Source organism: Atheta coriaria, unplaced genomic scaffold (assembly GCF_025399875.1).
Source record: "Atheta coriaria isolate IRGN ID8LTWV9N9 unplaced genomic scaffold, Caltech_Dcor_3.1 hic_scaffold_2_pilon, whole genome shotgun sequence".
NCBI classification, from domain to species: Eukaryota; Metazoa; Arthropoda; class Insecta; order Coleoptera; family Staphylinidae; genus Dalotia; species Dalotia coriaria.
The window spans coordinates 4,507,808-4,524,139 of NW_027045444.1; the positions used below are offsets into that span (position 1 = coordinate 4,507,808).

Here is a 16,332-nt window from a genome sequence, read left to right on the forward strand (position 1 = left end):
GTGCATTCTAATTCCGTCTCGCGTGCTCGCGGCCCCCACGTCGATTGTTCCGCGCAGCTCGGTGGTAGGACGCTCGGCGCGGCCTCAGTCGTCCTCTGTCGGTCGGTGTCGCGCTTCCGCCAGTGCCGTGTCGAACAAAATTCCACCAGCAGCTACTTCATCCAGACCCAGACCCAAGCAAAAGAATTTAAAACCGGAAGTTACGATACAATAATCACACGTGTGTGTAAATTTTACAAGTGAATTTACCTGATTTAATTACCGGATTTGTGGCTGTCGGGCATGGCGTTTCTGCGCGCGGCTTTGGCGAAGGGCTGCGGGGAGCAGATCAAGTTGAACACGCAGCGGGCGGCGGCGCGCGGCGATCTCTGGAAGAGCGTGTACAGCACCAGTGCCGGTTCCGGTTCCACTCAGAGTAATGGCGGTGGCAAGCAGCAGAAGGACGAGGAGAAGCTGCTGCGGACAAGGGTTGGTATCGTGCGCAGCCAGCAGCATGCGGCCGCCTCCAGTGCCGCCGGCGGGGACTCGAAGGACGCGCTGGATATCACCTTCGAGGATCACAAGGCGGCGTTCAAGAGCAAGACCACATGGGAGCTGCTGCGGGCGTATATTGTCTATACGATGTGTTCGTTCGAGACGCTGGTGGAGAATAATATGAAGGTGAGTTGAGTTTTTTGATAATAACTCGGAAAGTATTAGAGATTTTTGAATTATTTTTTTATAAGGTGATAATATATTAAATTATCTATGATTTAGTGAAAATTTGAATGTTTTTGGTTGGAAATTGTAAAAGTTATAAGCATGCAAAGTTGCATAAATTTTTTTGAGGTAAATTTTTGAAAATTATTTTTAAAGTTAAATATCTCGAAAAGTATTAATACGAAATTAATTGTTTAAAAGTAATTAGATAGGGCGTTAATGACACTTTCTAATGCCGCTGAAATGAGAATAATCGCGTTTCACCCGGCGCCATTACGTCACTTCAAAGTCACACAACATTTTCTGCAAAATTCTTAAATTTTTAATTTTCAAATCTTAATTACTCATAAACTAATTAACATATCACAAAATTTTAAAAACAAATATAAAGCTGAATATCCCTACTTTAATTTCTGCTAATTTCATTAATTTAACCCTAAAAACATGGCGGTTATTAAAGAATTACCAAAAATTTGTTTTTTTAAATTGTGTTTTTATCGTTTGATTGACGTTTTTCGGTTTAAAAATCGATCGAAATGAATTCGAAGGATCGAAAAACGTTGCGTGCCATTTCTCATTCGTTACGTAAGACGGTTTCGACCGCAACGAGCCGCGCGTCGGACGTTGGAAACCCAAACCTACGAAACAATCGTTACGCAGCCGCGCGACTCGCCGAGATTATTACCTATAATGTTTATAATTCGTCTGACATGACATGTAACACTGCCGAATGTACAATCAAATTAGAATTCATCACGGAATCTCATTATAATCATTTTTAATCATGAAATTTGCATTAAAATACGTAAAATGTTGAAATTATAATAATTTTTTATTTTTTTTCTTGGGGAATTTTGTTTTTGAGGGTTATTTTCGTTGGTTTTATAGGGTGTGAGAGTTGTGGTCGTAAATATTAACGTAAGGAACGTGCGGGTATTGTGCGAGTCCAGTCTCAGGATCGTCTAGCGTCAAGAGGCAAGAGTACGCGATTCTATTTCGAGCGGCTTGCGACGTGCCTCAATTTAGTTTCACTCTATTCATTTTCGCTGTATACAATGTGTCAGTCATGCAAATTGGGGGAATTTACTATAGATGGGTGTTTACTATGGAAATGTTCATGTTTATGAGGTTTATTTGTTGTTAATTGCATGAAAATTGCAGTTTTTGGTTAAAATTTGATGAAAAATTGTGTTTTTGTTCATTTTTTGAGGAAAATTAGTGATTATGATGATATTTAAGTGGGACTTTATGTAGAATGTTAAGAAATGATAATATTAAGGCTGAAAATTGAGTTTTTGCAAGAAAATTATGAAGTTTTATTGATTTTACAATGAAATATCGTCGAAAAACTTTTGTTATGCAATTTTATGTTTCTGCTACTTAAAATGTTAATAACTTTGGAACTAATTGATCAAAATTTATGATTCCAACATAATTATACATAGTATTAGCTAAATTTATTATCAGAATAGTTTATTTTGTTTTTATCCCCTCGGAAATATTATTTTTAAGCATTTAAATTAAAATAAATGGATGGATTTATCAAAAAATCATAATTTTTTATAAAATTTAATTAAAACATCAATAATTCTGAAACTAACTGATAAATTTCTATGATCTAAACTTTTATATACAGAGTGATATGTAAATTTATTAATGCAATACTTTAATTTGATTGTATCCTTACGGAAATACCATTTTTAATCGATTTTTAATCAATAAAATTAGTGGATATACCAAATAATCAAAATTGGTGTAAAATTAATTTAAAACATCAATAATTCCTAAACTAATTGTTCAAATTTTATAATCTCAACGTACATATACAGAGTATTACCTAAAATTTCATATAAACTCAATTTAAACAATATTAATTAACAACTAATGTCATTTTTAACCTCTCAAAGTACCACCATTACCCTACTTCTGTTTTTACTTAATTTTACTTCGATTTTCAATGAATTCTTTTGTTTAAAACAAAAATCACGCAAATTATTACTAATTATGAGCAACTGCAACATTCCCACACTATATTTAATACAAAACTGTTGATTTCTATGAAATTTTATGCTCAATAATCACTTTTATCGCATTTTATTTGCAATTTCTGCATTATTTCCCCTGCATCAACACAAAACCACAATTTATTATTGAATTTCTACCTGTGGGCAATTCCTTTGGCGCATCTTCGCCAACATGCCTCAATCGATAACAGCTGCGACCACGTGACACGCATACGCTCGATTTCCGCGCACGTTAATCAACTTCCTCTCTGCTCCTGCAAAATTAATACAAATCTATGTGGTTTACAATAATTTTTCTGTTGTTGTTGGAAAAAATGACTCAACCGTAATGATTCAAGCATTTAAGCATGTGTTACACAACGCTTTTTGGCTTTGGCCAATGTCCGGCGGTCGCGTGTGCACATCACAATTCGCCGTCTATTCACACAAGTTATGTAAACATTTTCTTAAAATAATAAGAGAACGACCTATAAAATCATTTACACTACTATAGTACGCGAGAAATACAAACGTTTTGTGGGATTATGTAACGCCGGCGAAAGGGGGTTGTGTGTGTCTCTGGTGTAGCATATTTTATTGATTTTCCAGGGGTGGAAAAACGTGCGGTGTGCGTGGAGGCGCATGCGCTGCTGTTGTGCCGTTGCCACAGTGACGGAGTGACTGAGTGGCGCCAACGAGTTTTTAACAAAAATGTTTAATTGGTGGATTATGTAGGGAGGAATTGGGGGAATTTTGTGTTTAAACGTGTTTGTGTAGAGGATTAGTGTGACTTGTTCACTGAATGGTTTAATTTGGTTTCGTTAAATAGGAAATATAATTTTTAGTCGGTTAAAGTTGATAGAGTAAAAAATCAGATTTTGTGTAAAAATTATTTCAATTGTTGATTACTCGAGAAGTTATTGGTCAATTTTTGTAATCTAAACGTATTTATATTGAGTATTAACTGAATTTGTTAATAAAATTATTTAATTTGTTCTCACGCTAAAGAATATGCCTTTTTTAATTGTTTGAAGTCATTAAAATAAGTAGAATTGCAAAAAATCAAAATTCCGGTTAAATTAAATTAAAACATGGTTTAAACGTGAACTAATTGTTCAAATTTTATGATTCCAACGTAATTATACAGAGTATTAGCTAAATTTATTATCAAAACTGTTTATTTTGTTTTAACACCCTAGGAAATATGATTTTTAAGCGATTAAATTAAAATAAATGGATGGATTGACAAAAAATCATAATTTGTGTAAAAATTACTTAAAACATCAATAATTCTGAAACTAATTGATCAATTTTTATGATCTAAACTTCTATATACAGAGTAATACGTAAATTTAATAATGCAATAATTTAATTTAAATGTATCTATTCGGAAATACCATTTTTAATCGTTTTTTAGTCAATAAAATTAGTGGATATACCAAAAAATCAAAATTGGTGTAAAAACAATTTAAAACATCAATAATTCCTAAACAAATTGATCAAATTTTATGATCTCAACGAATTTATATAGAGTATTAACTAAACTTTCTGGTAAAATACTTTTAATCATCAAACCCTCTTCAAAATATCATTTTTAAGCGTTTGAAGTAAAATAAAAAATGTATTAACTAAAAAAATCATATTTTGTGTTAAAATACTTCAAACATCAATAACTCACGAACTGATTGTTCAAATTTTATGATCTCAACGTACATATACAGAGTATAACCTAAACTTTCACATAAACCCAATTTAAACCATTTTAATCACCAACAAATGTTATTTCTGACCACTCAAAGTACCACCATCACTGTACTTCTATTTTATTCAATTATTCATACTATATCATAATGTTTCCATTAATAACACGTGCGCAATATTTATCTAACACAATTAACACCCTTAAAGGCGAAATATATTTGCACAATTAATTATCGCAGCATATTTTTCCTTGTGCTACATTTTATACACATTCAACCGTCTGTATCCACAGTAGCAATGAACTTCAAACAAATTCTGAATTCTTGAGGTCAAAGTCCACCACTTCTCGCTTGAAAAATGCAAAAAATAAAACATTTACAATAGGTAAACACACGTAGAAATATATACACGTTAAATGAACGACCTTGGCCGTATAAAATCGAGAATAAGCAAGTTTCAAACGCGCATGAACTCATAAATCTTGCTTCTAAGACATTACCTCAAGTGACATTGAAATCAACTAATCAAATATACAGTATGTTCATGGTTATCGAGCACAGGTGGAATATGGAGAGTTATGTAAAGCGGTGAAGCGCAAAGTGGTTTTGTTCATTAGCACATTACCGGCGCGGTCGACGGTCGGCAATCGAGACTATTACCTAATACATTTAAACATTTCAGACATTATCGCCAGACGCCGTGGAAAACACTAAACGAAATATGCGACATATGCAAATGCAATGTTGACGTATTGCGCACAAAGCATAGCTACTTGTTGTTTGGTTGGATGTTCAAGTATGGTGGAAATATGCAAGAATCGGGCGTGTGTAACTGTTGTGGAGATAATTATAAGTTATACACTGTCGAACACTCGCGGCGCGATGCATAACAATCAATAATTATGTTTTTATCGCGAATGGTTGGCATGTGTGAGTGTGAGTATGAATAATGTGGTTAATATAGGCCAATATTTTTATTTTAGTTTTATTTTTGGATTGTGTGTGTGTATGAGTGTGTTTTGTATGGGTATGGAAGGGAGTTTATGTTTATTAGTAATATGAGGAGGGTTTTGAAGCAGGAGGTATATGGGCGGAGCATAATTATGTTTAAAATTAAATAACTCGGAAAGTTGTAGTGATAAAGTAATGAAATTTTGATGTTATGTAGAGTAATACCTAAATTTATTAATCTTATAGTTTAATTTATTTTTATTTCATTGGAAATATCATATTTAATCGTTTAAAGTTAATGAAATTAATAGATTTACCGAAGAATTAGAATTTCTGTAAAAATATTCGTTTTATACGCTTAAAAAGTTTATTTCCAAGAGGATTTGGGCAATTTAAAGTAGTTTACTTGAAAGTTTAGCCAATACTCTATATAAATACGTTGAGATTATAAAATTTGAGCAATTAGTTTAGGAATTATTGATGTCTTAACAAATTTTAACAAAGTATGATTTTTTTGTCAATCCATCTATTTATTTTAATTTAAACGCTAAGAAATAATATTACTGGACGGAATAAACAAAATAAACTATTCTGATAATTAATTTAGCTAACACTCTGTATAATTACGTTGAAATAATAAAAATTGTCCAATTAGTTCAAGAGTTATTAACGTTTTAACACAAATATTGATTTTTTGTAGTAATTTTACTAAAAACAAGGTAAATTTACATAAAATTTAAACCCAACAACTTAAAATTTAATCCAATTACCTCTAAATAATACCATAACATTATGCGTGCGTTAACATTATACAACCGGAAATGCAACGTGATTTTAACATACATAATATACTTATTTTGTTACATATTTGCATATCAACATCAATTAACTCTCATCAATTATTCCAACATGCGTGCAGATATAATAAATTCTAATTCGCTTCATTCATAATTTACTCAATCACATGTGTCACGTGGCGAACACACTGTATACTCGCAGTTTAACTCGCTTCTATTGTTCTGGTTTGCGCCTGCCGAAATGAGCAGCCGACGCAAACACGCAGTCCAAGGACGACCAATCAAAACTTTATCATGTTAGCGGGCTACTCGTATATTGCACATATTACGAGCGTGTTTATTGACCATGTGAGTAATAACAATAGTAATAGTAGGTACTAGGAGTGCAATTGCAGAATATTGCAACATCCTGAGTAAGAAATGCAAATTTTGTCTTGGGATGATTAAGTAGATGTGATTAATTAGTCACTGGTTAATTTGTTTAATTACCTTACGTGACACCTGTTTGTTAAAGATACAGTCGTTTGTGGTCGGTAATTCCGGATGATTAAATATTTACTGTTTACACTTTTATGAGGTTAATTATGACATTAATAACCATAAAAGTGTGAAATGTGGATGTTTTATGCATTTATCTCTGATAGTTTATGAGATATTTGAGTTACGAGATGTTTGTGCTCCTCCCATTGATGTATTGGTTTAGAATTGTCTAAATATTACTTGTAGGTTATTCCCAATGATGGAATATAGACTAATATTTATATTCATTTCTTTGAATGGTTAAAACTGGTATTTCTTAAAAATGTTTGACAAATTAAATTGTTTTATTAATAAATTTACGTATTACTCTGTATAAATACGTTGAGATCATAAAATTGATAAATTAGTTTGCGAATTATTGATTTTAACATAAACTCTGATATTTTGGCAAATCTCCTAATTGAAATGACTTTAAACAATTAAAAACGGTATTTCGCAAGAGGTTAAAACAAATTGAAATGTATTATTGATAAATTTCGTTAATACTCTGTATGTCATAAAATTGTGATTGCGGAAATATTATTTTTAAGCGTTTAAATTAAAATAAATGGATGGATTTACAAAAAATCATAATTTGTGTTAAAATTACTTAGAACATCAATAATTCCTAAAGTAATTGACCAATTTTTATGATCTAAACTTTTGTATACAGAGTAATACGTAAATTTATTAATGCAATACTTTAATTTGTTTGTATCCCTAAGAAAATACCATTTTTAGTTGTTTTTTACTCAATAAAATTAGTGGATATCCCAAAAAATCAAAATTGGTGTAACAACAATTTATAACATCAATAATTCGTATACCAATTGTTCAAATTTTATGATCTCAACGTATTTATAAAGAGTATTACGTAAACTTTCAAGTAAAACACTTTAAATTATCCAAACCCTCTTGGAAATATAATTTTTACGCCTTTGATGTAAAATAAATAGATGTATTGACCAAAAAATTATATTTTGTGTTAAATTGCTTCAAACATCAATAACTCACGAACTAATTATTCAAATTTCATGATCTCAACGTACATATACAGAGTATTACATAAACTTTGAAATAAACCCAGTTTAAATAATTTTAATATCCAACAAATGTTAGTTTTAACCTCTCAAAGTTTCACCATCACTCTACTTCTGTTTCTACTCAATTATTCATGTTTTATCTCTATATTATCATTAATAACACGTGCCCAATAATTATATAACACATTTAACACCCTTCAAAGCAATGTTCATTTAAAACACAACTCAAAAACCATCAAACTTCAATGAATTCATTTAGTTTAACCACTTTTAAAGCCTTTTTAACATACAAAATCTACAATTTTTCTCACATCTTCACCAAAAATAAATAATAAATAAATATATTCTATTTTTAGATAATGAAAATAACCAAAGCGATAATGGGTGAGAAGCTCTTCACCGCCGCTATGAAAGCCACCTTCTACGGCCACTTCGTCGCCGGCGAGGACCAGTACAAAATCCGACCAACCCTCGAACGACTACGTTCCTTCGGCGTCAAACCCATCCTCGACTACTCCGTCGAAGAGGATCTCACGCAAGAAGAGGCTGAGAAACGTGAAGTCGAGTAATTACTCTTTCCATACCCCAAATAAAACACACACATAATAATACTTATAATGATTATTATTATTCAGGGCGTCGGTGTCTGAGGAAGTGCCCGCACCGGAAGCCGAAAGCGAATCCGACCAGATGAAGCAATACAGCGTCGACAAGACGTTCGCGGATCGCCGCTACAAGGTGCAATCGGCGCGCACGTACTTCTACCTCAACGAAGCCACCTGCGAACGCAACATGGAGACGTTCCTCAAGTGTCTGGAAGCTGTCGCTGGTAATTATTATACATATATTTATTATATTTATTCCTGCGTGTGTGGCGAGACTATGTTATCTGTGTTATTGCAAGCGTAATACTAGTCACGTTTAGTTAGTCACGGCGGTAATAAAATACGCGAATAAACAATTTTAAGCGTGCAATATGAACTGCGAGTGCAAAGTCTTATCAGAAGTGGAATTGTTAGGAAGAAAATGCAGACGAGTTCTTATGCAAAAGAATAAAATAAATGGTTTTGAAGTGGGTATTACGTGCGAAATTTTCCATTACTAAATTTAGGCATACGGCAGTTAGTGGGTCACGTAATATAAAAATATACAGGGTGTTTATGAACAAATTATAGTGAAATATCATAGAGAATAGGGGTAAATGATGAAATTTAGACAGAAAATGATGAATTTTATCGATTTTTCAAAGAAATATCTTCAAATATTAATAACTCTCGAACTAATTGTTTAATTTCTGTGATCTCAACAAATTTATACAGAGTATTAGCTAAACTTTGAAGTAAAATACTTTAAATTATCCAAACCCTTTTAAAAATCTAATTTTTAAGCGTTTGAAGTAAAATAATTAGATGAATTGACCAAAAAATCATATTTTGTTTAAATTATTCCAAACATCAATAACTCTTGAACTAATTGTTCAATTTTTATGATCTCAACGTATTTATACAGAGTATTAACTCAATTTATTAATAATATAGTTTAATTTGTTTCAATCTCTTAGGAAATGCCATTTTTATTTGTTTGAAGTCAGTAAAATTAGTGAATTTACTAAAAAATCAGATTTTTTGTAAAAATTATTTCAATTGTTAATTACTCGAGAATTAATTGGTCAATTCTTATGATCTCAACGTATTTATGCAGAGTATTAACTAAATTTGTTTATAAAATTATTTAATTTGTTTTCACCCTTCAGGATATGTCTTTTTTAATTGTTTAAAGTAAATGAACTTAGTAGAATTGCAAATAATCAAAATCTGTGTTAAATCAAATTAAAACATCGATTAATCGTAAACTAATTGTTCAAATTTTATGATGTCAACGTAATTATACAGAGTATTAGCTAAATTTATCATCAGAATTGTTCATTTTGTTTTAACCCCCCCGGAAATATTATTTTTAAGCGTTTAAATTAAAATAAATTGATGATTTTACAAAAAATCCAAATTTTTGTTAAAGTTACTTAAAACATGAATAATTCTGAAACTAATTGATCAATTTTTATGATCTCAACTTCTATATACAGAGTATTAACTAAATTTATCAATACATCGATTTAATTTGTTTGTAAATCTTAAGAAATACTATTTTTAATCATTTAAAGTGATGAATATAAATATTAGTCAATATTCTATCATTGGGAATTACCTACTAGTAATATTTAGACAATTCTAAACCAATACATCAATGGGCGGAGCACAAATATCTCCAAACTTTAAAATCTCATAAACTATCAGAGATAAATGAATAAAACATTCACATTTCACACTTTTATGGATGAAATTTTCCATTGCTAAATTTAGTCATACAACATTTAGTGGGTCACGTAATATAAAAATATACAGAGTGTTTATATTATTTTAATAATTAACTTTTTAGGTAAAAGTCAATGTTTTTGCTTATTTTTTGAGAAAACTCAGTGATTATGAACTAATTAAAAGGAATTCATACAAAACCTGGAAAAATGATCAAATTTAGACAGAAAATGGTGGAATTTAATCCATTTTTCAATTAAATATTCTCAAAAACCAAGTACCTATAATTAATAATTTAACTATTTATGAACAATTGCAATGTTTATCCCCTAAAATAAACGTAAAAATTCGAATTTTTAAAGGAATAATTCAAAAATAACATTCTGACGTTACGTATGTCACGTAACACAAAAATATACAGTATGTCTACGTTAATATTCGATTAACACTTGCCACCACCTAATGGAGGTTTGCTATTTATCGAATTTAGCACAGGTGCGCGCCGTAATGAGTTTGAAACTAGCTCAAGTATTTCCTCTGTACTCGCTGCCCAAAACCTTGACGGGCTATATTTTCGCGCTGACGCGCTGACTTTCTGGACGAAATCCCGATCGTTGACCTTTAAAACCGGTCGCCGCGTTTCGCGACTGCACTTTTATGAAAATGACCGAATAAATTAAACATTGCAACGTTAATTGCCCTCACCAGACAGGTACATACACGTCTCCTCTAAAATTAACAGTCATTTCAACATAGGCAACACAATACACGCTAAAATTATGAAAATGTATGTTTGTTGCTCTTTAACACGAAAACTATCAAACCGATTTTGATAAAAATTTATATTATTATAGTTTATGGACTAACTTAAAACATAGGGTATTTTTTAACCGTGAAAATTAACCCTAAAGGGTCGAAAATTAGGGTTGAAAATTGAAAACCTAATATTTAATACAACTGTGTGGTTTTTTTTCTCTTAAATCTATTTATTATGTGTGTGTTGAACTAATATTAATTTTCATACTAATCGCCCGCCTCCCACGCGTGCGCTTCGCCCTCTTTTGCTTCCAGAATACGATAGCAGGTCGAAGCCGAAGGGGACAATCCCGGATGGTATGTCAGTCTCAACTCAATCTTCTCCTTATCTTATCTTATCCTTATTTTCCTTTGTAAATACAAATATATAAATATTTTTTATTTTTGTATTGTAGGCGTACGTTTTGCAAGTTTTTATTTAGGTGCGGTTAATTTTTGGAAGTAACGACTAGCAGTAACAGCCGTAAATTATTTATATGCATGCAAATTTATTTTTTGATTCGTTTTTTTGGGTTTTTGCTTAGATTTTTAATTAAATTTTCATTGGAAGTAGGAATTTTATTAATTGGGGATTGATTCTAGGCGCTACTTATGGTACCGGTATCACTGCGATCAAACTGACAGCTTTGGGCAGACCTCAATTACTCGTAAGTAATTAAAAAATAATTAAAAAATAGATTAAAACATGAAATATAAGAAAAATACCGGTATTGAACTCAAAATTTACATCCTACTAGGTTTTTGGAGGGTGAAATACCGAAATTTTTCGAAAACCGGTAAAAAAATAAGGAATTTAAAAAAATACCGGTATTAAAAAACCGGTATACCGGTATTCAAAAAAATACCGGTATTTTTTTTTGAAAAAATTTGTTTTCCGTAAAAATAAAAAAATGCAGAAATTTTCTATTGAATACCGGTATACCGGTTTTTCAAATACCGGTTTTTAATACCGGTATACCGGTATTTTTTCCCCCAAAAACCGGTATTTTTCACATAAAAACCGAATTAAAACCCAAAATTTAATTTAAAAAATACCGGTATTAAACTAATAACCCGTTTAATCTTCCAGTTGCAATTGTCTGAAGTAATCATGAAGGCCCGTCGATACATGGCTGAAATCGTCGGTGGAGAGGGTAACGTGCTCTCCCACCACACGACACGCGAGGCACTCGAGCGGAAGATCGCCGCCGCCAAAATCACCGACCAAGCATCCGTCGACAAGTTCTTGGACTCGCTCACATCCGACAGCAAAGGGTGAGTGATTGAACCACGCCCACAACTGTCAAATCAAACATCAACAATATCTATCTACACCACGCCCCACAAGCCCACTAGACCACGCCCACGCCTCCACTTGCACCATATATGTTGTGTTGTTGTGTACGTTGCGTTATATTTTTAGGTACAAGAAAGACTCGGGCAAGGACTAGTGAGTATTATGCGCGACGTCACCATCCCCTTTTGTATGTAACTAAGTAAGATTCAACACTGCCTCCCCCCCTCTTATCATAATACTCGCTAGTCTTGGTTGGTTTGCATAAATAATGCTTCAGAACCTCTTTTGAAATTATATTTAATATCATGATGTTAATGATGTGTTTTGTGGGTGTTTTTAGTATTATGCACTTGTTCCCCTGGTCGGGGATCGTCGATGACAACCAGGAACTGTCTTCGACCTTCCGGGTGCCAGACTTGAAGCGTGGGAGGATGGTTAGGTTGATTACCAAGTTGTCACCGAAGGAGGAGGAGATGTTTAGGAATATGATTAGGCGGATGAATACTCTAGTCAAGGTATTGTATAATAGGAAAAATACCGGTATTGATAACGGTATACCGGTATTTTTTCCAGAAACGAAGGAATTAAAGAGAAAATGTAAATTTTGATGTAACTTTATAAATACCGGTATTTATAACCGGTTAACAGGTATTTTCATTTAAAAAATACCGGTATATCGGTATTGAACTGAATTTTCACATCTTTAGAAACTATTTGAGGATAAAATATCGGTATTAATATTGGTATGCCGGTATTTTTTTCAAATACCGGTATTTTGATGCATAAAAATACCGGTATACCGGTAATACCGACAATGAACACACCAATAACATCTTCACAAAGAACTAGGAGTGTGAAAGACCGGTATTGATATCGGTATACCGGTATTTTTTATCAAGAAGAAAAAATGAAAGAGAAATGGTGAAAAGGTGATTTTGGATGTATTTTTATAAAATACCGGTATTTTGACTTAAAAAAATACCGGTATACCGGTAATACCGGTATTGAACTGAATTTTTATTTCCTTTGAAAGTGCTAGGGGAGTGAAATATCGGTATTAATATCGGTATACCGGTATTTTTTCTTTGAATATTGGTATTTTGTTTCACCGACAATACCGACATTGACCATACCAATCACATCTTTAAAAAGAATTAAAAGTGTGAAATACCGGTATTAATACCGGTTAACCGGTATTTTTCTTTCAAATACCGGTATTTTCAATAAAAAAATCACTAAAATCCAAAATTTAAGCCAAAATTCATCGTAAAATGTAACTTTTAAAAAATACCGGTATTACCTATTGAACCTTAAAATTACCCCCACCACTTAATTTTCCAGGCTGCTCAAGAAATGGACGTGAGGATCATGGTCGACGCCGAGCAGACCTACTTCCAGCCGGCCATCTCGCGCCTCACGCTGGAATTCATGCGTAAATACAACAAGGAGAAGGCGATCGTCTTCAACACCTACCAGTGCTACCTCAGCGAGGCGTTCAACGAGGTCACCACTGACTTGGAGCAAGCAAAACGTCAAAACTTCTACTTTGGCTGCAAATTAGTGCGCGGTGCCTACCTCGAGCAGGTAATGACTTATCCTTTATTCTAGTCAACATTATAGGTTATGTCATATTTCGTATATATTACATAGGAACGCGCAAGAGCTGCGGCTTTGGGTTATCCCGACCCTACGAACCCCAACTTCGATGCCACGTCGGAGATGTACCATCGTACACTTACCGAATGCCTGAGGCGTATTAAGGATTTGAAGGTTAAGGGTGAGGACCAGAGGAAGATCGGTATTATGGTGGCTTCGCATAATGAGGACACCGTGCGTTTTGCTATTGAGAAGATGAAGGAGATTGGTATTGAACCCGAGGATAAAGTCATTTGCTTCGGTCAGTTGCTCGCCATGTGTGATTACATCACTTTCCCATTAGGTAAGCAGGGTGGAAAAATACCGGTATTTATATGGGTGTACCGGTATTTTTTAAATTTTTTGTGTATCGTGATTATTTGAATATTTAGTGATTATTTTTAAAAATACCGGTATTTTGATGTGAAAATACCGGTATACCGGTATTGGTGATGTTGAAATTAAAATTCACATCTATAGATAGTGCTAGTAGAGAAAAATAGGGGTAGTAATACCGGTATACCGGTTTTTTTAAACCTAGAAATACCGGTATTTTTTGGTCGAATACCGGTATTTTTTTACAAAAACCCATTTTTTCAACAAATAAGTTAAAAATAAAATTAAACTAAATGTGAAGTAAAATACCGGTATACCGGTATTTCTAGAAAAATACCGGTATTTTTGGTCCAATACCGGTATTTTTTTCAAAAACCTAAATTTTTCACCAAATAACTTAAAAACAAAATAAAACCAAAAATCAAAAAAAATACCGAAATACCGGTATTTTCTATAAAATACATTTCAAGGCTACAATTCGATGTTTCCTAGGTCAATCTGGTTACTCCGCCTACAAGTACATCCCCTACGGGCCAGTCAACGAGGTGCTGCCCTACTTGTCCAGACGAGCGCACGAAAACAAGGGCGTGCTCAAGAAGATCAAGAAAGAGAAACGCCTGCTGGCGCGCGAGCTGATGCGCCGCACCGTCACCGGCCAGCTGTACTACACGCCGAAAGGTGGCTACACGCCCGTCTAAGACACGCCTCTCCCTTCTCCCACTCCAAACACCTACTATACCCAACCTCAACACTCTCTAAGTCTCGCGCGCGCGTGCGCATTGTACAAACGAACACTGAACCGCGCCGAGCCAACCCACACCCTACCCCTATACTGTTGTCTAGATAAGTAGTTAATTAATTAATTGAAGATATGTCAGATGTCAAATAATGTCGATAAGGTTATATAATGAGAAGAGAAAGAAATTCAAGCCAGGGGCGGCACACACTCACACACATATATAGACACCTCACCTCACCTCGCGAATCTCGTTTTTAATGATTTTATGTTTTTTGTTGTTAGAAGTGGTTTTTCCTCCTCCTGCGTCCATCCCTACTCCTCCGACGGTGTTGCCGAGCGTATTGGAATCGACGTTTGTCCCCACCACGCCTCCATCACCTCGCCAAGCCCCGCCCCCAAAGACCTAACCTCCAATCCTCTCGATGATGATTTCCTATTCCTATTGTGCTACTTGTAAATTAATTTATTATATGATTACGATTATTATTTATTTGTTTGAGTATTGGTTTGGTGTCGCCCCCAGCAAGCCACGCCCTTGTTAGCGCCTAGAGCATAAGTGTCATATCAATAGTCGATGTTCGATGAAATCACACGCAAACAAAACTACGAATTGCATTGTTGTTGTTGGTTTTTTTTTATTTATTCATTTATGCCACTCCAGCAGTTGATTTGTGTGCCGAAGCCACGCCCCTACTACCGATTGATTGGTTGAACGCGATGTTTTTGGGATAATATACATATTGATGCAGGTTTTTGATACGGCTCTGTGTAGTAATAACCTACGAACACACACACGGTGTAATAAATTGATTGTGGAAACGATGCGAGTACTGAATTGAATCGCGCGATGATATGATAAGCTGATAATTGATAAATGATAAGAGACATGGAGGCAACATGTCGTTGACAATAATAACAGTTAGAAAAAATAACGAAAAACGAAACAATTGTGTGTGAACTATTACAAACAAGAATAATTATGAGAACAAATAAATAAGACGAATAAAGATCTAGATGTTTAAAAAGATTAAATCATTATTTTAATTTAGTTTAATTTAAAACACCCTGTATTTAACTAGGGGTTTGGTTAGACTATGGTGTGTTTTGTGTATATTTGGTTGCATATGTTACTGAGTGAAGTATCAAATGACGTGAATAATTCGAATGTAATTTTATAAATACCGGTATTACCGATAGTTTCATTGAGAAATACCGGTATATCGGTAATACCGATAATGAAATCAAAATTTACATCTATAGAAAGTGCTTGAAAAGTGAAATACCGGTATTAATATCGGTATACCGGTATTTTTTGCACGAATACCGGTATTTTTTGCAAATACCGGTATTTCTCTACATCAGGTAAGTTAAAATCAAAATTGAAATGCAACTATGAAGCAAAATATCATTTTTAATTATTAGTATAATCGGTATACCGGTATTTTGACTTTTGAAATACCGGTATACCGGTTATACTAAAATCAAAATACCGGTATTTCTTAAAAA

At 33.4% G+C, this 16,332-nt stretch overlaps 1 protein-coding gene across 2 annotated transcripts; it reads left to right on the forward strand.

Annotated features, from left to right (window-relative positions):
- Positions 1 to 17: 17 nt before the first annotated feature.
- On the forward strand, positions 18 to 15,858 carry slgA (proline dehydrogenase slgA). Of its 2 annotated transcripts, XM_065317058.1 has the most exons (10): positions 18 to 660; positions 8,069 to 8,277; positions 8,348 to 8,541; positions 11,096 to 11,137; positions 11,423 to 11,487; positions 11,910 to 12,094; positions 12,457 to 12,631; positions 13,458 to 13,700; positions 13,767 to 14,055; positions 14,580 to 15,858. In XM_065317058.1, the coding sequence occupies exons 1-10, from the start codon at positions 283 to 285 to the stop codon at positions 14,783 to 14,785; spliced, it is 1,986 nt and encodes a 661-aa protein (XP_065173130.1). In that variant the 5' UTR covers positions 18 to 282; the 3' UTR covers positions 14,786 to 15,858. The 2 variants fall into 2 exon arrangements, with proteins under 2 accessions (XP_065173130.1, XP_065173131.1); XM_065317059.1 differs by lacking the exon at positions 11,096 to 11,137 and having other exon boundaries at positions 21 to 660.
- The last annotated feature ends 474 nt before the right edge of the window (positions 15,859 to 16,332 follow it).

What these genes read in the sequence shown, in the direction of transcription:
- slgA (XM_065317058.1), top strand. Translation starts at nt 283, where the DNA reads ATGGCGTTTCTGCGCGCGGCTTTGGCGAAGGGCTGCGGGGAGCAGATC. An exon ending in TGGGCAGACCTCAATTACTC is followed by an intron (nt 11,488 to 11,909) that starts GTAAGTAATTAA and finishes TTAATCTTCCAG; the next exon opens with TTGCAATTGTCTGAAGTAAT. An exon ending in GCGGTGCCTACCTCGAGCAG is followed by an intron (nt 13,701 to 13,766) that starts GTAATGACTTAT and finishes TATATTACATAG; the next exon opens with GAACGCGCAAGAGCTGCGGC.